This window comes from Hesperophylax consimilis, chromosome 7 (genome assembly GCF_061612785.1).
Source record: "Hesperophylax consimilis isolate HC1 chromosome 7, BYU_Hcon_1.0, whole genome shotgun sequence".
NCBI classification, from domain to species: domain Eukaryota; kingdom Metazoa; phylum Arthropoda; class Insecta; order Trichoptera; family Limnephilidae; genus Hesperophylax; species Hesperophylax consimilis.
In genome coordinates, this window is record NC_142842.1 from 32,752,461 (window position 1) to 32,778,443 (window position 25,983).

A 25,983-nucleotide genomic window follows, 5' to 3' on the forward strand; every position below is an offset into this window, starting at 1 on the left:
ATATAAAACCTTTACAAATAACTCAAAATTATATCATCAAAGTAATGTATAATCGGAAAAGAACATTTTCAACAGATAAGTTATACAAAGAATCTAAATTATTCTGTCTCCGTAAACTATTTATTTTGCAAACTTTGAAATACATCTTTAAAAACAAAAATAAATTCGAAATAAATGAAAACAGAATCATCATTAGAAATAATAATGTATTTTATACTCCCCAAACGAACACAAAACAAATGCAAACACACTGCAGTTTCATTGGACCTCGTACTTTCAATCTTTTACCGAAAAATATTCAAGTGATTACTAAACTTCCTCAATATTTAAAAAAAGATAAAATTATAGCTTTTCGATACGGCATTTGAAACTTTTTTTTATTTAATTTGTATCAATTTGTGTTTCTCATATAATATTCACCATATATTACACTAAACACTTATAACTTCACTATACATTATTGTAAACAATTTTTATACAAAGCGCTTAGACAAAATCTGGTTTTTGTTTTATATGCCCACAGTTTGTTTATTTCTAGGTACAATAATATAATAACTGAAATATATAACCCACGCACAGGCTGCGCCTTATTGGGTTCCCATCATTCATATTGATTTATATAATATTGTATGTAATTAATGTAAAAATTGGGAAGAATAAAGGAAATAAAAAAATAAACTAGAAATCTATATATATTTATATATATATATATATCTTTCCCGTGTATGCATTTAAAATAAACATAACTATTTATAAATGAGAAAATTTTCGTATAAAACGTGAAAAAGGTTGTGAAAAACGTTGACCACAGTTTTACTTAATTTTTTAATCCAAAGAAAAATTGGGAGAACTCGATACTAGAAACACATGTTCTTTTTGTTTGGGGAATTCGTAAGAAAACTGTACCTTTGTTTTTATCTCGTTCTTATAATAAAAAATAAGAAACAATTTTGAAAATTAAACCGATTGTTTCGTTTTGGTTATTTTCAGGATTTTATTAATGGATTTCAGTATAAATATTTGAAGCAAACTGGGAAAAATTATTATTTCTCTTCTCAACGTCAAATGAGTTAAGTTTTTCCACATGATAGGAAAAAAGAAAAAATACTTTTAAAAAAAATGGTCCTAACCTAAGCTAAACTATCCTTACCTAACCTGTCCTAACCTAACCTATTTTAACGTAACCTAACCTAACATAACCTAACCTAACATATCTTAACCTATCCTAAACTAATCTTACTTTACCTAACCTAACCTAACCTATCCTTACCAAACTTAACCTAACCTATCCTAACCTAACCTATCCTAACCTAACATATCTTAACCTAACCTCACGTATCCCAACCTAACCTAACCTATCCATACCTAACCTAACTTAACCTAACCTAACCCATCCTAACCTAACCTATTCTAACGTAACTAAACCTATCCTAATCTAACCTTATCTATCTTAACCAAGCTATAGTGACCTAACCTACAACAACCTAACTTTTTTTTAAATATATCTTTATTTATAAAACATGCCTACAGACCTTTATTTTATTTTCAGAGTTCGGCCAAAATAATGCCTACCTATCTTTCCAAGAGTAAATGGTAATAACTCTCTTGTAGCCACTCGTATGGTATCAGGAATACCAACATAAGAAAATGTCATCAACAGAAATTATTTTAGTTGTCATCCCATACAATGAAAGCGAGTTTTTATAATTTAAAATTAAAATTTTAAAAAATCCCGAATGCAGACAGTTTCCTTTTATAGTAATTAAATAAAAAAGTTTTACTTAAAAAAATCGTATTAAGCCTGGCCAGCGAATTCAAATAATTACCAAATGTTGATGTGCGCGCAGTGCGCATTCAGAAGAAGACTCGCTTGGGTTAGTGTCAATAATTTCTTTTTTGAATTATTCGTATTTCAATGTTTCGGTTACCTAAATTTTTGTTTTTGGACAGTAATATATTGTATCATTTCACACCGAAATATAAATAGTGATGCTGAGCAGCGGTAGTCTTAACATTTAGATGGCTATTATGCCTTTTGTTTTGAATTTATTGCTTTTGCTGTCGTCATAAACGGTGAATTTTATTTATGAAATATTCTTCATTAAATTTGATGTAAGGTGTTTTTTTTATACAATTCAGTAATAGACGGTACATTAAATTCCCAAAATATGTCTAAAATTGGGAAGTCTACAGTTTCTTAAGGATAATTTTAACAATTATTCTTTGAATTGTTATTAAGGGCTGTAAGGTAGCTTTAAAAGCCCATCCCCACCAAATTATGCCACACTGCAATAGGGACTGTATTAACTATTTTAACTAGCATTTTACCTATTACCTTAAAGTATATGTAATTCAACTATTTTGTTACGTTTTTATTTGTGTAATAAAATACCACTCTTCATTTGAAACCGGTTTGATAAACGTTTAAAAATAACTTTCATTTTCCTTAAATATGTATTTTTGTAAAAGGTAATTTGTGTAAAACGCCACTTTGTTTCAAAATAAATCATTTTTAATTCTCGAGAACGGAAATTATGACAGTAAAGGGATTTCATTTTGAAACAACAGAATAATAATAAGACGTTGATGAAATAACAAGGAGTAGCGTGAAAATTGTGTATCAAATTTATTATTCCATCAACTCACCCTTGTACAGATTGATAACTTCACCAAACAAATGTTAAAATGTATGTAATGTCGAATCAGAAAAAAAAATTCATTCGTAAATGGGATTCTATTAAATTATAAATTATTTCATTTTTTAGGGGAGCAAGAATAATTATAAATCATTAAATTTTATAAAGATGAATTTCTGAAATGAAACCTTTTGATGGAGGCACTTAACATTAATTGAAATGGAATGCGTTCTTAATAGTACAGGCTATTCTGCGGAATTCTTAATTTTACAACGGTACCGGGCTGACCGTTATTAGATTAAGGGGTGCTTGACCGTTATTAGATTAAGGTGCTTTTATTAAAAAGAGTGTAAAAGCCTAACGCCGTTCTGCTTATTTAATTACCCACTCGCATAAATTGCGCTTAGAAGTTGTAAAGATTTTAAGGCTTTTTTAAATTTATTTACTGAAGAGTGAGTTATTAAATATCGAGCACTAATTTTTTTTATAGCTCATAATGCTAACCAGGTTTTCTCTCTCCTTTAATGGCTGTTTTGGAAATAAGTTACAGAAAGATATTGTGAATATTAAATAATTTCGAAAAAAGGATAAAACAATTAAGTAGAAGTGTTTCATTAATAAGGTCTCAATGGGCGAGTGGTTACAAGCGTTGTTCCGGTAAAACAGAGATCATGGTTTCGTTTACCAGTTGAGACCGTCGCCTAATTTTGTTTTCTATGTTTTGTTCTGTTTCGTGTTTCATTTAGATATATTAGTATTTTCTTGTTATTCTTGGATATAACGTAAAATTTTATTCCAGTAAAATTATAGTTTTTCCTTAAATAATAAAATATATTAAATATTTTAGAGTTAATAGCTTTCAGCGTTTGAATGTTCTGAAGTGATTAAAGCATAATAATTATGTTCATGGCTAAACTTATTTTTCCCTAATGCATTAGACCGTTTTAGGGTGATACAATTCTAGTGAAACCAATATTGGTAAAACATCAGTATAACTTATTTACAGATAAATAGCACAGTCAGTAAACAAAGTACCATCACGTCACAGTGCGCTTAAAAGCTCCGTAAAGCGCGCAACTTTTATCCCTGAAACGGTGGCCTGCGGGATGCTGCGAGAAAGGCTGTAGCGGGAGGGAGGGGGGGGGGACGCCGCGGCGCTTCTATAATCAGTTACAGTTGGGCGTCGCCGCGCGCCCGACGCCTCGTGAAGCTTCCGAGCCCACCCCGCCCCTCCTCCCTCCCCGAGGGGAAACGTCATCCTCGTTGAAGATGACAAGTGAACACCTTAATCTTTAAAAGTTCTACACTCTACCAAGTGGCAGTTTTGCATCTTTTGGGGGTTTGTTTTTTGTTTGGCGGTTCTCAAGGTGTCGGAAGGTCGAACGGTTCTTATCAGCGAGTGTTGTTGGGATCCTGCGGATAGTAGCTCTGGTGATAACACGTGTTGTTGGGGAGAAGTAACGAAAAGATACCACCTTCGAAAGTAGATCTTTACTAACATCACAAAACAAATTTATATAAAAAACAAAGCCTTCTTTGTTTTGTTCAAAATATTTAAAAAATCACACAACCGTTTTTTATTTAAATATCACGCTTCAGAATTTTTGTCACTTCTAATCGATTCTCCGTTTGTTCTCATTTCTAATCAAAATAATCTTTTCACAAATTAATTATTTAGTTAATTTAATTCTAATTGTTGTAAATATGCCAAAATCGCTAAATTAATTCAATAATTATTTTTTAAATATTTTTTTGTGCGGTGTAAATAAATGTCAAATTTTCCATTCCACGAAATTTAATCCGTTTAAATTTTGGCCAACGAACATAAATACAAATTTACGTCTTAATATTTAAACGTGTTGCATTATTTGGCAAGAAACTTTTATGGGCGTGTAAAATTAAAAACTCTAGCGCAAGTTAGCTGAGATATGATATCATATTATTGTTGAAATACATCATATGTTGTTAAAGAGATAACATTAATATGAGCTCCAGATTATTTTACTGAATTGTGCTGCCTTTAAGCTTTGGCGAGCTATTTTTAGCTACGTGGCGGTGGAAATAAACTGCATGAAAATAATGTAAACGATTTAAACACGTACTGAAAATGAGTTATTCCAAGCTTATATTGCTAAAATATGACACATAGTATTTAGCTATTGTTAGATATTGAACAAATCTTTTGAGGTTCAGTGAACCTGCGTGTTAGTGATTTCAAGTGATTTTGAACTAATGGGAGTTACTATTACATAATCAAAAACATATTTACTTACATCAACCTCTTTTTTGACATTTTGAGCTAATTGGGGCTATTGGCTTTTTTTATTGAGTGGTTGTGTAAACTCTTTGCAGCATGTAGTTTTTTGAGATAATCTGAGCATAGTTTCCTAAAAAGATTATTATTTTATGTACTTATTCAATTGATTATATGTAAACATAAAGTAAATTTATTATAAAAGATCTAATTTCCATTATAAGAAATGCAGAAGAAGTTTTCAGATATAATTAGTTAGAATTGCCAAATCATACAATAAGCAATTCATTCATATTTCCCAGAAAATAGTACCAAGTACTCTCAAAAATTTTTGTAAAAATGCTTGAGCAGTTATTTTGATCTCATGTTAGACGATTTGGAAAATCGAAATAAAATTTAAAATATTCATTTTATTTTAATAATTTAATGAGTAAAACCTCAATTTGTAATATTTAATGATTGAAAACAATATGAGCGGTTCTTTAACGAAAATTTGAAACAGAAAAAGATACGGTCATATTCATTCGACTTCAACCAAAACCTCGTAGATCACAAGGCCGGGACACTGAATCAAATCAGCTTCCTAACTTGTATGGTAACTATAATTAACTAAATTATTTTAAGACGTTTTAATAATTAAGAATAAATTTAAAAAAATTTAAAACTATATTTTATGTAAAATCCCATACAAGTTATATTCATCGGACTTGAACCAAAACCTACTAGATTACAAGGCCGGGACACTGAATCAAATCAGCTTCCTAATTTGTATGGGAAATATAATTAACTAAATTATTTTAAGACGTTTTAATAAATAAGAATTAATTTAAAACAATTTTTTTTGTAAAATCCCATACAAGTTATATTCATCGGACTTGAACCAAAACCTACTAGATTACAAGGCCGGGACACTGAATCAAATCAGCTTCCTGACTTGTATGGGAACTATAATTAACTATTTTTGTTGTTTGTTTTTGGGGTGTTATGCCGTGTTGCGCTAACTCCTTCTTTAGCCGACGTTTCGGACAGCGTTGCAGTGTCCATCATCAGGGCAGATCCGGTAGATCCGAAGATGTGTCTACCGGATCTGCCCTGATGATGGACACTGCAACGCTGTCCGAAACGTCGGCTAAAGAAGGAGTTAGCGCAACACGGCATAACACCCCAAAAACAAACAACAAAAATGCTTTTGGCCGTGAGAATCTAAAAACTTACCTATAATTAACTAAATTATTTTTAGACGTTTTAACAAATAAGAATAAATTTAAAAAAAATATATATTTTCTTTGAAAAATCCCATAGAAGTTAAGAGGCTGCTTTGAATGAGTGTCCCGGCCTTGTGATCTAGGAGGTTTTGCTTGAACCTAGGACCCTCGTCTTGCCGGGACGCCGCTCTACCACTACTGATTATACTAATTTTTTGTTTTTCTTTCACATATTGAATAATATTATTATACAATTTACAAAAAAAAATATGTTTATTTGTGATCAAGTTCTTCTGTGTAACTACTGTTTCGCCTTTTGAAGGCAAAATCAAATTGTTTTTTTTTTCTGTATATTGTAAAATAATATTATTCAATACATGAAAAAAATAACATAAATTAAAATGTAGTTCTACAAACTGAACATAATAACAATAAAAAATATACTTATTTATAATTCAAATGTTCAGAAAGTCAACACAATTATTCATAATTAAAACGATTTATTCACAATATTCTTCATAGTGTACCTCTATACCTTCCATTATTATTAGTTTCTTTCACAAGTTCTTATATTGATGGAATTTTTTTAAACCTTTCTCGATACTTCGAGGAAATAAGTGTCTGAATTTCTTATCTCGAATGAATCGTTCGTATTCAGATGAGGCTCTATTTCTTCTTTCCAGGAGGCTTAAAGCTCTTTGACTCAACTTAACCGCGGCATCTATCGTTGTTGGCTCCAGGCAATCGTCTTATCTTATTTATCTGAAAGATCGGAAGATGCTCTGAGGAACTAGCGTCATTGATCCCTTCGGCACCGGTGCGTAGTCGGGATACACGCCAAACGCGCGCCCAACATTTGTACACAGTTGACACTTGTCACATGAGAACGGGTCGCTTCTATGATTCGTTCTTAAGTTCAACAGCTCGGCTGTGGAACGAACTGCCGGCCTCTGTGTTTCCTCCCTCCCACAACATGGGACTCTTCAAGACCCATGTTCACTCCTTCCTCTCCACAAAAAGACCCTCCACACAGCATCCCCAAAGATGACATAGGCCCTGAGGGAAATTATTTTCTTCAGGGCCTCCTGTGTGGAGTAAATATAAAAAAAAAAAAAAAAATCTATTTATGTAGGCAAGTCTCAGCTCATTTTGTACCTGTATTAAAAAAGATTAAAATTTGACGTTGTTAAATGCTAATTATTTAATGTGTTAACGTTTTGCTCTTAAAATAAAACGCGTTTTTTTGCACATGGCAAACAAAAAATATAAAAATAATTTTGCAGCAATATTTAATTTGCGCCATTTTTTAGAAAAATCAGTTTTAATGTATGAGGAGAGTATGTAAGAGACGATGTATGAATGTGAATAAGGCAAGGAGTGTGTGTCAAGACCGAGTTGTTTGGCGGTCCGTCATCTCTTTTTACCCCTTCAGAAAAGGACGTGATGGTTTTTTAGTTAGTTATAAGTGTGTTTGTTTTTATAGCGCGAAAATTGGAATCTCAATTGAATATCTGGTTAGTGTTTTGTAATCTTTTGTATGAAAATATATACGGGTATTATTGTACAGCTGAAAGAGTCAAATGTAATTTATGTCATGGCAAATTTATCATCCCCCAGCTAATTTAATTATTTGATGAAAATTTAAAGTTCAGCTAAATTATGCGGGTTTCAAAAATTTCATGCCATCATTTGTATGTTGGGTTAAGTTTTAAGCGATTATAATTAAAACATCTTCCATTCCGTGATATTTTCATTCTATACCTACAATAATTTCTTTCTTTATATTTACGGACTTTTATTTATCAAAATGCTGCTTCGTGTTCAGAACTGAAGTGTATGTGCAACGAAAGTATCGATGCCGGAAAGGCAAAAGGGTGTAAGCGACAATTTAGTGAAAAATTAGTTAAATTTACAGTTTTGATCAGACCAAAATTCCAATCAAAACTGTGTGATTAATTCATTAAATTTTTACTTAATTGTTGCTTACGCCCTTTTGATTTTACGGCTTCGATATGTTAATGCGGTGATCTGGAAACATAAAAGTCGCGTATCTCCATGAAAGTAGATATAAAAAAAAGTTGGCTCACGACAGTGACAGTAGCTGCCGTGTTCTATTTTGTTATCAAGACACGGCGTGGTCTTAACGTACTAGGAACACAAATACGTAAAATTGGCTCACGACACTAAGTCACAGATATGTTATCAAGACACGGTGTCGTCTTAACGTACTAGGAACACAAGTACGTTAAATTGGCTCACGAGAGTGACAGTAGCTGCCGTGTTTTATTGTGTTATCAAGACACGGCGTGGTCTTAACGTACTAGGAACACAAATACGTAAAATTGGCTCACGACACTAAGTCACAGATATGTTATCAAGACACGGTGTCGTCTTAACGTACTAGGAACACAAGTACGTTAAATTGGCTCACGAGAGTGACAGTAGCTGCCGTGTTTTATTGTGTTATCAAGACACGGCGTGGTCTTAACGTACTAGGAACACAAATACGTAAAATTGGCTCACGACACTAAGTCACAGATATGTTATCAAGACACGGTGTCGTCTTAACGTACTAGGAACACAAGTACGTTAAATTGGCTCACGAGAGTGACAGTAGCTGCCGTGTTTTATTGTGTTATCAAGACACGGCGTGGTCTTAACGTACTAATAACACAAGAACGTAAAATTGGCTAATGACACTAAGTGACAGATGTGTTATCAAGACACGGTGTCGTCTTAACGTACTAGGAACACAAGTACGTAAAATTGGCTAGCAAAAATGCTTTTAGTAATCTTGCTTTGTTGTTTTATTGTCAAAAAACACTGCGCGGTTTCAAGATATTAGAAATAATTATTAATTACTTATAATTTAAAACATACTTACTTATAATAGTGACAGTTGCTGCAATGTCAAATGTTGGCAAATGACTCTGAATGATCTTTATACCAGACACATACTTATTATATACGTTAAATCAGCTTACTACAAAAATTACATAAATAAACAGAAGTATATGACTCTTGAACTTACGATGGCAAAATTCCTTCCACAAAAACATATTTAAATAATAATTAAGAACTACAAAAATGTGAAAATTTATTTACTGAATATGATTTTTCCGTTTAATAAATGACAAGCTTCTAAAACTTATATTTATACATATAAAACAACAATAACTTTGAACGTAAAAATAATGATGATAGATAAATTTACACGTATTTTTGCGCTAAATGCAACACATCTACGATGATCTGGAATTAGAATCTTCAAATTTTGACCGGTCGGTGGCTGAGTTGACATCGCGTTTGGTTCCCAACTTAAGTGTAGTGTTTTCAATTCCTCGGCTGGCTAAGTTCTCCATCACAACACAAGCAACATTTTCGCTTACTGTGGTGGTAGTAGAAAATTTTCAAATATTGTCAGGTTATTCGTGACCTGGGAATTTTCTTTCTTTCTTTTATAAAAAAAAAACTATTTTTGAGGTGAAGACGGTATTAAAAGTACTTGGTCGAGGGTTTTGACTTGTATTGAAACTGGAAAAAAAGGAAACAACAGCTGTCTATCCCCCAGCGCGCGATCTCTATCAGAGTTTACGAAGATACTGAGACGCGCGGAGCACAGCATACAGGAAGAGAGACAGAGGGGGAGAATAGTTGTGAGTCCCATGGACCATGGGACCCACAATGTCACTTAAGGGATAATAACAACGTTTTTTGGACTGGAAAGTTTTACCGTGGAACAATGATGAAGAAGAGTACATAAAATTAACGCAATCCAGTTTTTTTTTCATTTTATATGTACTATGCTTTTTACGCCAATTTTTTTTTAAACAATTTTTTTTTCACCATAATTATGATATCGCTAAGAAATCGTTTATTTAATGCTTCTGATGAGGTGATCTGTTATAATTTTAGTGATTAGAATACGTTGGACTCTTAATTTGTTTTCTCGATATGATTCCAATAGCTTCAAAGTCCTTTTCTACATCATCAGCGATTCCAACTCATAATAACTGAAACGTGTTTACGATCAATCCATGCAAGAGTCAACAAAGGAATAAGAGCAAAAAGAAATGTATGTATCGTGAAAACCTCCCCTATCTCTAAGCTGCAACATTCGCCTGATTCCAGCAAAACCCCATTCAGCAAATTTATCGAATCGTGTAAACGAAATGTAAATGTACATGTAGTTTGTCACGCTTTATTCCACATAAAATGTACATAATAAGAAATTATGCCTTATTTATGTAGTAGCACACACAGCAAGCATTTGGGTTCGGTAGTTGGGGCATTAACATGCGGGTCCAGGGCTATGGTCGGCATGCTACGAAATCATATTTTATAACGGTCAGTTTCAATTTAAACCACCCGTTTATACTTTCAGGGATATTTATTTGTACTAAAATAAGTAAGTCTGTAGAATGTAGATATCCACGTAACGGGTAGGAAAACTTTAACGACTCCTCCGCAATGTATTGACATTTATGGACTTCAATATTATTTTCTTACGATCTTGGTAATATTATTGAAAATGGCTAGTCTTGGAAACGTTGAACTCTCAGCATTAATGGGAATGATTTCGAAATGGAACGAAGTACAGTAATTATTCCAGATTGCACATTTATTAATGACCTGATGTTCGTGTACAGATGTATTGATAATTATAAGGCTTTTCAGGAAACAATTGCTCCCAGTGAATTATCCATACATTATTAAGAGAACGACTGAAAGCTGTCTTACGTGCAGTGATGTTTATCAGTAGACAAAACATTGACAAAACGTGGTATGAAAAACATGGCCGTGATGGAGAATATAAAATATTGTTGCTGTATTTTGTATTATTAGTGGAAATGAAGACATAGTAACAAAGGTTAATAAATATTTTTAGTTAGTCTTGGGTAACTTTATTTAAATAGGCGTGGTTGCTTAATAGAATTAAATAATATAAACCAAAATTGTGAATGTTGTTACCAAAAATCAACACGTTAAAAATGAAGTTTTTTATTTTGTTTTTGTTTTAATACATATATTTTCAATGTTCGACCTAGTCGCGCCATCTCTTAGGCTGGCTAGTAGCCAATTTCAAAGATTTTTGTTCCGACTGAGGATTAAACCTTCTTCCCCAGGGACTAGCTCTAAAACTGCTGTGAACTTTTGAAAATATATTTTACAACTTGAAAAAATAATAATAGATTTGTCTGTGGATGAGTTAATCGCGCAATAAATGGTATAGAGATTTATTTCGTACAGTTGTAATTTTTTATAATGTCATATAATTTCCACTTCAAAAATTCCATTTCATTCGTTCATTCATTCAATTGCATTTATTTATTAATTCACTCAAGAAAACAAAATCGATATTGAAATAAATGTATTTAAAAATAGTTAGGTTTTAGAATTATCGATAGAAAAATAAATTCGGGAATCCATCAATCCGGGAATAAAGTATCCTTCAAGAAAACTGAAGTGGGACTAAAAATAAACATTTTATATACCTACGTCCACCAGTGTTAAATTTTATTGTCCTTTCAAAATGCAATACAAATATTTTTATAATTATATATAAATCAGTAATAAATAAGATATCTAAATAATTTAATCGATCGTGCTTTAATTGTGTAATACCGTGTAATAATATTTAATATTTACTAATTTTATATTTTATAATATAATATTTTTTAATGCAGTAAAAACGTGAATCTATATTCAGATATTTATATGTATGGGTAAAATAAAATTTTCCATTATTTGTTTAACTAATACATTTCAAAATGTTAAGGTCAAATTCATAAATAACTTGTTATTACTAATAAATTTCTTGAGAGTTTCAACGTAAATGTTAAATATTTTTGGTCTAAAACGTTAGACCAAAAATATCTATGCATCTGATACAAAAATAAATATATTTCAGGCCAGTTTAGGGATATTTAATGTATGATTAATTATAATTGGTTGTAATTACCGTAAAGCACATTTGAATTGAAATAAATGTTCTCGAAAACGCCATGAAAATATCATCACAACAAAACTTGCCATTTTTTGAACTTTTAGTTTTCCTTAATATATATATATACAGCTTTTTAAAATTCAAATGATAATGGGTATCAACCCTTTTAGAACGCGGATAAGTTCTTCACACGCGTCATTTAAATAAAAGACATTTTAACGTTAAATCATGTTCAATTTACTGACGTGATAATAATACAATCACGTTATTTTGAACCGTGTTCACATCTCGTCAGTCTGATTCCGACGCGCGCAAATAAAAAGGTCTTGCGTAACAATTTGTTCGCTGTTTGATCACTCCGTTCACCTCGCGTATAGCAGTTACTTCCACCCCATTGAGTGCCTGGCCGGAAGGACAGCGCAAGGATGATTATTTTTTTTAAGCGATTATTCTCCGAAGCGAGGCTTCCTGAGCTGATTACACAGGGGATGTAGATTTTACGCGCGCCGGAATAAAACTCCCATGTAAATTAAAATCGTCACCTATAAAATGAAAATCGGTTGCTCCAAAACGACGATAAACATGAATTATCTGAAGTAGTATAGTGTTACTCACCATCGTATTGATGTTTTATTGAACCAAATGTATTTATTGGTTTATGCCATCTTATTTGAGACTTTGATTTTTTTAGAAAAGAAAAGTTAGTCAGAATACTGTCCGTCAAAATAATTCATACTGAGATGGGAGATGGGATGAGAGGCTTTCAAATTCTATGAATTTACTTGTTTGTAAGATTTTCCAATAATGTATTTGAATTTTTATTTTATCAATATTTTTTACTGTAAGACCTATTAAGTAAAACCTTAAATTAAAATATAAACAACTCTCAAAGAAAAAAATAATGTAGAACAGAAACATCTGAAAAAGATTCGGTCGCATCTAGGAGGCCTTAGAACCTCAGCCTTGCCGGGGCTATGCTCTGATAACTGAGCCACTCTGACCCTGTCCCCTTCGGTCATATTTAAGTGCAACATACTTCGACTAAGAACTACTAACAACATTTACAATTAATGTGAATCACACTTTGATTAAGAACTAACAACATTTACAGTTAAAGTGTATCAGTTTTTTTTAATTACTAACATGTTTAGGAAAAGCGTATCATACTTCGACTAAGAACTACCAACATTTACAGTTAAAGTGTATCATACTTTGACTAAGAACTACCAACATTTACAGTTAAAGTGTATCATACTTCGACTAAAAGTACCAACATTTAAAGTTAAAGTGTATCATACTTCGATTAAGAACTATCAACATCTACCGTTAAAGTGTATCAGTCTTCGACCAAGAACTACCAATATTTATAGTTAAATATAATCGAAGGGGTTAGGGTCGGATTAGCTCAGTGGTCAGAGCAAAGGCAAAGCAAAGGTTGATGTTTTGGGTTCAGTTCCTAGTAGCGACCTAATCTTTTTCTTTATTTCATTTTTTAAATTTTCGTTTGAGAGTTGTTGTCAATATTATCTTCAATGATTAAATAATATTATATTTGAGGTTTTTTCAGCTTTTCGAAAGTAAGTTTGTAATGTGATTGTTTGGCAGATTTCCAAAAAACAAAAGATCTTCTGAAAGAGTTTAGTTCATTTACTCTAAATAATCATGATGTTGATTTGAAATCTGGCATTTTAGCAGTGTATCCTTTCAAAGGCGTACTACCAAAAATGTCACAATTATTCACAATAAATACTCGATTTTTTTGTTTAGTTGAAGAACTACGAATTACCCACGGTGGTAGAGCGATAAGCTCATTAGCCTGATTTTTGACATTAGCCTGATTTTAGACCTAGATTTTGCAGGTTTAAACTTGACGAAGGAAAATTATTTACTAACCGTATTTTATGAGTCTGGTACTAAGTACGTCGTAATGAAGTCTTCACCACCATTTTTTTTTCATCTCGTTCCCCTACTCAATATTTTTTAGTCTCATAAATTCATCCTAAAACGTAGATGTCATTATTCCACTGATTCTGAGCAATTGAGACTCTTTTGCGGTATCGCAGAAGAATCATAAATTCCTTCATGTCAATAGAATAAAACCCAAATAAGATTATTTTGTTCTCATATAAAACGAGTGTTGGATACTGGGCTCGCATTTGATATTTTTCATGGCTAATCTTTTAGAGCGCATTCAACTAAGTTATTTGAGAATACTGTAAATTAGGCCTCTGTGCTGGTACCTACCTGTATTTTTTTTAAATTTATCATAATTTATTATCAATCAATGGTATTCATATAAAAAAATGTGTAAATATCATTTGAGTCGGAAATCTATCAGTATATACCCACTTTTATACTACTTTAATAAATAACATCACGTGAAATGAGCCCAATAGGGGGATCAAAGTCAATAGTTCAACCATTTGTTAGCAATGGTTGAATCGCTGTATTGTGTGTATACAAAGCCAAATAAGCGGGGAGACGTCTATTTCTTTCGGGACCCAAACAATTAAAGGCCTCCGTCTTTGAGGGATTACGATCCTTTGCTATGAATCCAAAGGTCACAGTTCAGGCGTGCGCAAGTAAATTTTATTGAATTTCTCTGTAATATTGCAATATAATAAAATAAAATTATTTAGAAAATAATAAGCCAGCACAGGTACCCTGTATTTAGTTAACAGAAGAATATTATTGTTGCCAACTCACTATAAACGTACTGCCCAATGCTTCTTTTGTTGACAATTTTTGTTTTATTTTTCGTACATTTGTTACTAAAATTTCGTTTATTTTTGTCTACCGGTCTCGAAACAACCGTGTCATTAACTTTTCTTTTTTGGGTTTAAATTAAATGCTATTATTATATTAAGTTTACATATATGTATTTTTTTGAATGATGTAATTGTAAAGCTACACATCTTGATACAAGAATGCCCTAGTGAGATGTGCAGAGTATGTTTTTTATGCTAAAAACTGTTGTTTGAATAAAAAATAAATCAATTGCACAATTTATTAAATTTTTAAAATGTGTTTGTGCGTTTTCGGGACGTTCCAGAGTTGTAGCTACTTTCAGTATCGTCCTGGTGAAAACGTTGCTTGAAATGGCTTTAGCCATGTTTGGTGACGAGTACTGAACAGCTGAGAACTTCCCTACCTCCCTTTCCCTATCTACTTATTCCTCCACAATACCTTCAGCCTCACAATATACCTCAATTGGGTGTGCCACAATCTCACTGGCTCCAGACGACTCGAAGCAATCGAGACTTTTGTGCGGTGCTCATATAAAAAATAAAAGAAAGGCTTAATCGACTTCTGAAATGGGTCGTCTGAATAGATTTCAATAACTGTTGCTTACCTGGTCCCACAAATTGGACCTTGGACATAAAAAAGTCACAATCCCTCTTAATCACGTGCATCGTATTATTCCCTCTCATAACAATATTAATAATATTTCTTTATCTGGGATTAGATGGCTTCTGTATTCAAAGGAAATTAAATTTTCAAGAGCCTTTGTACTCTTTAATAGGGATACTTTAAGATGTTTTCTTTTACAAACGCTCCTGAAAATATTTTATTAATTTATTTGTAATCACGTCGTTCGAATGGGAACCACCGACCAAAGACGATTTATTTAATTTGAAACCTCAAAGTGAATAACGTCCATTTTCGTTGAGACGGTTTATTTAAAGGACTGTTTTTTTAAGATTTAATAATATTATTTTTGTGTAGGCATGTGATTTTCACAGCTTTGACGGAACTAAACGGATAATAATGAGTGCACGTGGAGTGATTAAATGTCAATCTTCAGCTTATTTATGCGAGACTGTATTCGAGAACATAAAACAAAACAATATAAAATGAAGTGACGTAAGTGAGCGATGAATAAAACCTTCTTAGGAGCTAGCAGTAGATAGAATATACTAAAATGTATTTCTTACTACTTCTGACTAAGTAGATACTTTCTTGAATGCAAGTCTTCCGAGATGCATCACTTAGATAAGAACCTTCCTCTTCCTTCAAAGAATCTTAATTATTTAAGTCTTAAAATGTGCGATTTGCGATGGAGGTCCGACAGAATCTGGAAAGTTGCATTGTCAGTGATGTGTTTAGTGGTTGTTTGTTCCGGTGAAAGGGAAGCAGAAGCTTGGAAGAGTCACGCATCATCGAAGAGTTCTTCCACAAGCCTTAACATTGGGCTGATAGTGCCCAAGACCAACTTTGGCGTTCGAGAATACATCAGAGCCGTCAACACAGCTGTGGGGAGCCTCCACAGAGGCAGAGGGACCAAACTCAACTTCCTTAAGCAATATGGACTCACGCCCAAGAACGTCAACTTCGTCATGTTTTCTCTGACACCAAGTCCTACAGGTATTTATTAACAATTTATGCGTGCTTATCTCAAAGTGGCTTATATTATATGCCTATTTATGAACTTTCGGAACTACGTGTTCTGTAGACGATTTGAAAATATACTTAATACTTATTTGAAAGCAATTTCATATTTTTGATGTCTCTCGCTGGCAGCGAATATAATAGCCACATAATGTATTTTGGTACCGCGAACAGCACGCGTTTGTTGTATTGTATATTTAACCATTAAGTTCTCATTGCAAACGTGAGAGAAACTATTGAAGGATATGCTTTATTCTGGTGGGTTATGCTATGTGATATAAACTGTGTTTGGACACGTGAGTTAACTTTTCGTCCGTAATATGAGAAGAGATACCTCTACCAACTGTGGTGTGGATTATGAAAATTAATTCCATTTGATTTTCTATTTTTTTTTAGAGAATCATGCTTGTTCTAGTAAACCTTAAAATATTCCAATATATACGAATATATACCAACGTATACGAAGATATGCCAACGTAAACGAATATATGTGATAAGTATATATATTAAAAGTTTTGTTGTTGTTCTTTACGTTACCAGATATTTCATTGTTAAGTCTGTGAAATTAATATTGGTGTCTGAAAAAAATATATATATTTTAAAAATGTTGAATGTCACAAGAAATGATTTTATCAAACATAATTTTCGAAGATTATTTTACGTTTGCAAAAAAGCATTTTACGATTACAGCCATTTTTATATATTGTTGACTGTTTGCTGGACTAAATTTAGATATCGTTGAACGATCTGTCTTCCGACTTTTCCGTAGAAACCATCTATGATTTACAATATTTCGTTAAAAGAATAAAATAAACTTTTTTATCCACTCGGACGATGGGTGTTTTGTTTTCGATTTGACCAAAAGATTTAATTAATATCATTCCTCAAAATATTAAAACCGAAATATGAACTACTTACTGCAGTTTAAAGCTTAATCCCATATTTTTAGGTTCAATATAAAGTTGGCACATCATTCAGCAACAGCAAACGTTAGAGTTGTTTTAAACCCCGATTTCGTGTGCATCATTATCAAAATATTATTACTTTTATTTAATAGTGGTACAAAATTAATCATTTTAGTTTTATACAAATGATGCCGCAAAGCGAATTTAGAATATTCTTGAAAAAAAAATGTTAATTTATTACATCATCAATGATATGAGGCGGTTAATATTTCTGTTAACAACGCTTTCGATTAACACGTGCTCACGTACTGCTCCGTTTATCAAAGTCAGACTAAAAATCAAAAAAATTAGAAGATAATAATATATTGTTTTCATAAATATGCTTCGTTTTGCTCGGGTTCCCTGAAAATATACCCGCAATGACTTTTATCAAAAAACTGGGGAACCTAAGAATTTTCTTTACATCTTGTCCGCATTTTATCATCGCCAGAATCATTGAGCGGTAACTTTGGTAATCATCCTGCCTTTTCTTTATGATAGTATGGCAAAAAGTATTATATTCTGTGGATACAATTGTGTTCATTTGTCTGGAAACAAACATAGTTAAATATTGAGTTTAAAACCGGCTTAACAATACTGTTAATATCTGTTACACATACGGTTGTTGGTTATTTCGTAGTACTTCAAACATACTGTTAAATAATCCGCTAATTAAATATATTTACAGGTTTCAAACTTTTTTCCACTATCATAGAATAAATGATTTCTTGTATTTAGGTATTATGTACCATTTACTGGCTGAAAACGATGGTGGTTAGTGGTTATATAGACAATATTTGGGGAGGGGAGTCGAGACGTGACGTGACCGCCGAATGTTATTAGTAAACGTAGCTTGTAAACGTAGCTTTTTCAAATAAGGAATTCCATCTGGGTAACCAAGCTTACAATGTTTTTTTTAATTTTATTTAACAGATATTTAAACATTAAAATTTTCAACTACCACACTAGGCTAATGCCTGTGTTATGAAAGTATTTAATTTGAAAGGGGAAAAAGCTACCACAAATACAAACAACTGTGTCTAAATCTTTGAGTTGAAAAACGATGTAGAATATTTAGTTAGTACACAAAAACAATACCTAGTTAAGTATATCAAAATGTTTCACTGAATAAGCATTCAAAATTTATGACTTTTGCAAAAAAAAATTTTTGAGTGAATTATTTTGTTATGTGTACATTAAAAAGAATTTTTGCGAATTGAGTTTTAAATAAAAAAGGAACCATGTTAGTAAATTTGGTTTAAAGTTTTATTTTTATTTGCGGGTTTTCAGACTTTTGCACACTTTTGTCCCTTTCCTCTCCAGCAGCGGTTCTCCGACAAACAATTTCAAGTTTATGGTAATCCCAAGCTGATTTGACAAAAAATAATGAGGAAAATTCTGAAGCCACTTTGAAAAAAACCCCGCTTTGTCCGTTTAATAATAAAGCTTTCCCAGCTTTGATTCCACCATCACGGCGGTATTCATTTTGTTTCTGGCCCCAAACATTGTTTATTTTAAACGAAGAACCTTTTTTTACGGCAAAATTGTTGTTATCTTAAATTAATAAATAGTAAAATAACATAGACCATTTTTTCCAGCATCATGTATCCAAAAATCTTCACAGTGTAATTTATTCAACTTTATAATTTTTTTAACAATGCAAATATTTAATTATTTAAATATTGTTTTTAGGTGTTTTACGTCAGTTCTCCCTCATCGATGAATTCATTTTGTACCTACCTACAAAATTTAATTTTTCAGATGTTTCTATTACAATCGTACTCGTATACAAAAAACTTTACTGTCTTACATTAAAATTACGTTAAATTATTATTATTCGTCGTGTTTAAAAACACGACGAATTTTTTTTTCAAACAGTTACTTGTTTTCTTTTGTATTTTAATAGACTTTCGACTAGATCATTTTTATTAATAATTTAAACTTTTTTATTGATTATATTACATTACTTTTTTTAACATAATAATAATAATATCACAATACAAAGCATATATACAACAAAACATTATTGAAAAACAGTAGAAAATTATCGAAGAATTTGGTAGGGACCTAGCCACAAATTAGCTTCTTCTGAATAAAGTAACGAATGATTACAGAATATTGTTTTGATGCAATACATGATTTATGCAATTGCATAAGTTTTTCTAGTTTCAGTACATTTTAGCTCTGATGAATGTGAACCTATGTACAAAAGTAGTTATGCATTAATCTTTTTAATTTTTCAGTTCACAGTAACAATTTATCAATATCGCACATAATACAAGTGCATTTTATTTAAATGTGTACAGGTGTTATTATGTCTTGTCAGATCAATATAAGTTCCTAGCTAGGCAGATTGCCTGTTCTGAGGAACCAAATATATATTACATATATATAAGTTCTATATCAATCATTCCATTTTTTGTACTTTATTTTATTACATTTTTATTGACTTGCGTTAACGTGTAGGTACCATGATGAACGTGCTAGTAATTTTCTAATTATTAACGTTTTTCCCTTTCTTCTTGTATCTATAATAAATTTAACATACTTTTGCACTTTAATACGAGTACTTTGAATTAAAATTATTATTGCCATTAAAATACATATTTTCTATCTTCTACGAAATGTCCATTTTTCATCTCATTTCACTGCAATAGCTACAGTTTTTTTTATTAAAGTTAATATATATATATTTTTAATTTATAAATTAGTATTTTTTGTTAAAGGAAAGGTTACGTGGAAAAATAAATGTGAAAATGGGTTACACATTATTATAATATTAGCGAAACAAAAGGTTTGAAATTTGTGATTTAAATTTTACAAAGGAATAAATGAAAATATGAACAGAACTTATATTATTTCCAAGATTTTGAAGCCGTTGGACAGGGCAATGAGTGAAAAAGTATTTTTATTTTATTTTCAGGAAGAAACAAAGAACTTTTTTACGACTACCATTATACTGGCATAAACCTAGGTAACGTGAAAAAAGTAAAAAAAGTTTTTCTAATGCAAACTCGTTTTTTTATGATTTGATAATCAGTTCATTATTGACTGAGCCATCCGTCTGCAAATGTATTCATGTGTTCTGTGTCCAGTCAATCTTGTAAATATAGTATATTGTATATTCAATCCGGAGCGCAATAGCGTTGTGACTGTTGCGAGCTGTCAAGTCAGAGTAATCAATAGTACACAAGGTCTGCTGTTCACAGAACTACAAGTCTAAAATAATCTTACGCGGCGCAAGTTATGGAGCTTAAAAAAATAAATAAGAAATGTCAAATAATCACCAGCACTAAGTACTTAACTCCCGAAGTCGTGGCCTTGTGATTTCTAACTAAAAACTTAACTTCACGGAGTCGTGGTCTGTTATTTACAACTAAAAACATAACTCCACGGAGTCGTGGTTTTGTAATTTCTAACTAGAATTTTAACTTCACGGAGTTGTAGTTTGTTATTTCTAACTAAAAAACTTATCTCTATCGTTATTTCGTTCATATATTGTTTTTTTCCCCGCCAGTTAGCCCGGAAATTATTTTATTTCTACTGACAGCTTATCAAGTAATTTTAATCTCCCTGAAAAATAGAGATTGAAAAAAAATCTTCCTTAATATCAAGACAGATAAAAGAATTCTTTGGAAACCCAACTTCAAAGTTCTCAATGAACAAGTAAATATCACTATGATAAATAAACAATGCTAATTGATTAGCTCTATTTTGTCAACCGCTTATTCACAATTCGTTTTATTCGTTAAACTTTCATAAAATTTCAAGATTATTCTTTCAAATCGTTAAATAGTTTTGACGCCGAAAGTTTTCTGCGTCTTTAAAAGAATTCAATAAAAGTTGACATTTTCACAAAGTTTTTTGAAAACTGCTCTAACAAGGAAATTGCTGCCTTTGCTTTATACCCATCACATATCGTATTAATTATGAATTAAAGATTGGCTCGTGTCAGGTGTTTATTTAAACTCTAATAATCTCATGTAAAATACATTGGTATTGTGGAAGAGATTGCTCTTTTAAAGAAAATAACGTCAGATATCAAAAAAAAAAATTCTCACCACCGTTAAATCACGGGAGATTGTTTCATATGGAAATAATAATAACATACAAAATAATCAATGTATCTACCTACCATCACATAAATTAAATTTTATATTTTTTCTCTCAGGCTCAGGCTATTTTTTTTTATTTAAGAATTTTTCCTATCAATATGCCAGTAGTGAAGCTAGTAAAGTATTTATAAGATATTATTCAAGTTGATTCTGAAACACCTTCACCACAGATAAACACATACCTATATCATGTGCCTCACTGCAAAACCAGGTTGGCCCAAAGGCATATTAGTTTTATTGCTCCAAAAATGTATAATTCTTTATGTACAACCTTTAAAAGGGACACGTGTGTAAACCTTCAATCTTTTAAAAAGTACATCAAATCTTGGCTAAAAAACACTGAACTAGATATTTTTTTCTTATAAGTTTAAGCAAGTTGAGTAGCGCCCTTTGTGGCAGCTGGACGCGTCATGCCGTCTCCAACCGCTTTGTGTTTTTTTAGTATTTTCAAGGGAAACGAGGCAACATCCCTTTGAAGTTATTTAAAAAATCAGTGAATCAACATTTTAAATTAACTTACCAATTAGTAAGCAGAACTTAATAGTAATGTGACTAGAGTGCAGTGTTTCAAAAATGAATAATCGAAAATTGTGCTAAAAACATTCTAAATTCGCTGAAGTTGAAGTTGAACTTGGGACGAGAATCGGTAACTGTTGTACGCCAGATGTTTTCAATGTTATTCTTGGAAACAGTGAAAGCCCTAACAAGTGCCCAAGGTGATTTATTATTCCGTCCGCCGCCTTTTATTTCGGAACAATGCACCACTAACATAATCACCAGAAACAAGTGTACAAGGAGATGGACTTTCCGAGCGTCACAAGGTTTGTTATCTATGTGAGGATACTGTGTCAGCGCTTAATTAGCAGCAGACACATACCTGAACGGATGACGAACCTCGTGCTGGCACTGTTGGTGGCGCGGTGCACTCTTTCGCTGCAGTAGCTGGTCCAGTTTCCTCACCACCTGGGATTCTTGCTGCAGAGTCTCCATCCTCTACCTTCGTCGAATGTCACAGCGGTGCTGCCAAGGTCTGGAATCCATGAGAGGACATTGTGTCAGCGCTCTATTAGCAGCAGACACATACCTGGAAGGATGATGAACCTCGTGCTGGCACTGTTGGTGGACGCGGTGGACTCTCTCGCTGCAGCAGCCGGTCCAGTTTCCTCACCACCTAGGATTCTTGCAGCAGACTCTCCATCTCCGTGTCACCTGTTTCTGTACTTCATTTTATTTAACTTAATTTCAATTTGTAATATATATATTTTTTTTTGTAATATCTGCATTAACTGTACAGCGCCCCTGAGGTGATATTTCGCAAAAGCGGCGCTATAAAAATCATCCAATAAATAAATAAATAAATAAATAAAGCTATCTGTAACATTTATATCCATGTATACATTTTTTTTATTATTTCACATACATACAAAACAGCGGATATATTTTATTGTTTGTAATGCTTTGTCTGCTAATTCACTTTTGAAGATGTCTTCAAAAACTAGTATTTACCTTATTTTTTTGTGTTATTTTAAAACTTTTATATGTTACATGATTTAGTTTCTTGTATTGCATCTCTACAGTAACTCTTTTAAAATAACTTAAATTTATATTTAATATTGTATCTCCACTTAAACCATAGAAATAAGATAAAAATACTTATAACACCCACACTCAGGCTTCGCCTTCGTGGGATTTTTTTTTAAAATTATGTACATTTATTTCAATATTTTTAATATATTTTCAATATTTTATGTAACCATGTATGTATAAAAAAAAATTCAATAATAAATTTAAAAAAAAAAAATCAGATTACGTCTTCATGTAGTTGGAACCGTGTTATTTCAGTCTTGCGAAAAATGACGGCCTTCAAAAAATAAAAATTAATATATAATGAGAGTCCTTTACATCGCGTACCAAAATCGAGCTTCTGAGAAGAAAGTCTTCTTTCCGTAAAGCTTCGTGTCCTTCGAGTCCTTTAAAAGTCTGTGCTAGGCTCGAGGGTGCTTTTACAAAAAGAATGCTGGCTTATTATCCGATGCTGACTAAACGGGGCTGGGATTGTCAAGTCTAAGCCCTGAGCTGACTTCAACAGTTTTTGAAACTTCGACAGGTTAATTAAAAAATTAACCATCAAGTTGATAAGTTGGAAAAGTTTTAATGAGAAAATATTATGTTTGGTTGGAAAACATCACTTTGTTCGGAAAACATGTTTGTTCGAGAACTTCACGTAGTTTTTAGAGCGAAGCTACGGCTGCTTTTCATTACATTTACCAAAACCGCAGCGATTAGTAAAAGCGATTTATTATAACTCTCCATAAAATAATGTCTAAGAGACATCATTGAATGCCAAAATTCTTAAAAAAGTCTCTACTATGATATTGCGTATATAATACATGAGGTATGTATGATTTACTTTGAAATATTTACGTATCTAGGAATTATGTCGTCCATCAATTGTATTGCTAGTTTTGCACTTTAATGCTATTTATTTACGAAAAAGCAAATCTATTATAATAATATTTGTGACTTTTTGTATGTAATTATATCCGAAGCAACCTACAGCTCTTATTTTCTTGCTTGCCTTAAAAATATATTAGGAAAACTCTTTGTTTATTGGCCGAGGCGTGAACAAATTTGACATCATTTTACATTGTAATTGATCAGTGACATGTAAAACCAAAATGTCACCGATCAAAATAACAAAATGTTGCAGTGAATATAATTTTCATATTTATATAAAAAGTAAGAGTACAACAGTGAAAATGGAATTAGATAAAGTGAAAATCTTTATGCCATGGCAAACGTGTTGGTTACATCTTATGTAACCAAATTACTGTACTTTACCATGTTGCCTTGTCATGTTTATTAGTTACTTGTAGCTTACTTTGAGGTAATTTGATTTTATCACCTGAGAGAAGTATCATTTTTAATAATATGTTAACTGTCTCATATTTTCCTTAAGTCAAAATACTACCAAACAAATATATGTTTTGACATACACTTAAGATGCATGACTATCGAGTGACTTTTCATTACTACTTAAATATTATCGTAACATTTCACGACACAAAGAATTTTCCGCTTCTGTAAATGAACGCTGTACGAGACGTGTTTGCCTGTACAAGAAAAGACTGTAAATAATAAGCACCGGCACATATCGGTCCTCAACCTGGGTAATGATTTAAGTTAAACACCGTGAGGTGTTCTATCTAAACAATTATAAAAGAAAGACGATTCAAATCAAAATTAACATTTTTCCAACCCATTTTATTTAACAAGTTTTCCAACCCATTTTATTTGAAAAATGGCGTAAAGCAAGGAGGAAGCATGTCGCCAGCACTGTTTAATATATATACTGATGAAGTAATTCAAAGACTAAATAACAGTAAGATAGGTTGCCATGTTCAAGGAGCATGTGTAAACAATATTAACTACGCAGATGATATGGTTCTTATAGCACCGTCACTTAGCGCACTGATGAAACTACTCCAAATATGTGAAGATTTATAAAAAGTCATAACCTTGTATATAATACGTCCAAATCAATAGTTATGGTTTTCAAATGCAAAAACGAAAACATGCTAACACCTTCAGTATGGCTAGATGGAAGGAAAATGGATGTTAGTCGTAGCGTCAAATACCTGGGACATATTATCACAGACGACCTGAAAGACATCGAGGATATGGAAAGGCAAAGAAGAGCGATATCCGCTAGAGCAGGTATGCTGTCAAGGCGTTTTTATCTCTGCAGTACAAACGTGAAAAAGATACTTTTCAATGCATTTTGCACTTCGCTGTATACGTCAGAGCTGTGGGTGGATTACACTTCATCCCAATGGCATAAGATAAAAGTTGCATACAATAATGCATATCGCCAACTATTCTGCCTACCGAGATACTGCAGCGCCACGGAAATGTTCCTGGAGGGACGAGTACACTCTTTCAGAGCGCTTCTCCGCCATCACATGGGAAGCTTATGGCGCAGACTACGCCAATCTTGTAACAAAATCATCGCTGCCATGGCTGCCTAGATGGAGTCCCCTCTGATGGCCCTCTGGAGACGGGAGATGTGCAAATATCCCCCATAAACGGCTGTTTACACTCATTTTTGTGTTTATATTTTATCTTTTTTCACTTAAATTACGCTTTTTTGTGCCTGTCGGAATCGTCATGTTTTTACCAACCTTATTATTATTTTTATTACTTATTATTTCAAATATGGGTATTGCATTGCACTACCCCTGCATACATTCTGGAATAAATTCTTATTATTACTATTAATTATAAGTATTATTCTGGTATACATAACGTACAAAGTGGTGTAGCTTATAGGTACTTCCTATTTTTTACAGCCAACCCAATTCACAGGAAATAGTTATATGTATTTCAATACAACTGGGTTTTAATACACAGATAGAAACTGAGACAATCGGGATTTTTTCAGCGATAATTTCAGATTGGAGCATACTGTGCATCATCGTGCCATACGATACAGC

The 25,983-nt window shown here is 32.3% G+C and overlaps 1 protein-coding gene across 1 annotated transcript in view; it reads left to right on the forward strand.

The window, feature by feature from the left end:
* The first annotated feature begins 3,816 nt into the window (after positions 1 to 3,816).
* The window catches only part of Nmdar2 (glutamate ionotropic receptor NMDA type subunit 2), a 415,630-nt gene continuing 393,463 nt past the window's right edge, over positions 3,817 to 25,983 (forward strand). Inside the window, exons 1-2 of the mRNA XM_089633429.1 lie at positions 3,817 to 3,912; positions 15,769 to 16,407. Of these exons, the coding sequence (XP_089489555.1) occupies positions 16,023 to 16,407 (385 nt within the window). The 5' untranslated portion in view covers positions 3,817 to 3,912; positions 15,769 to 16,022. The remainder of the gene's footprint in view (positions 3,913 to 15,768; positions 16,408 to 25,983) is intronic.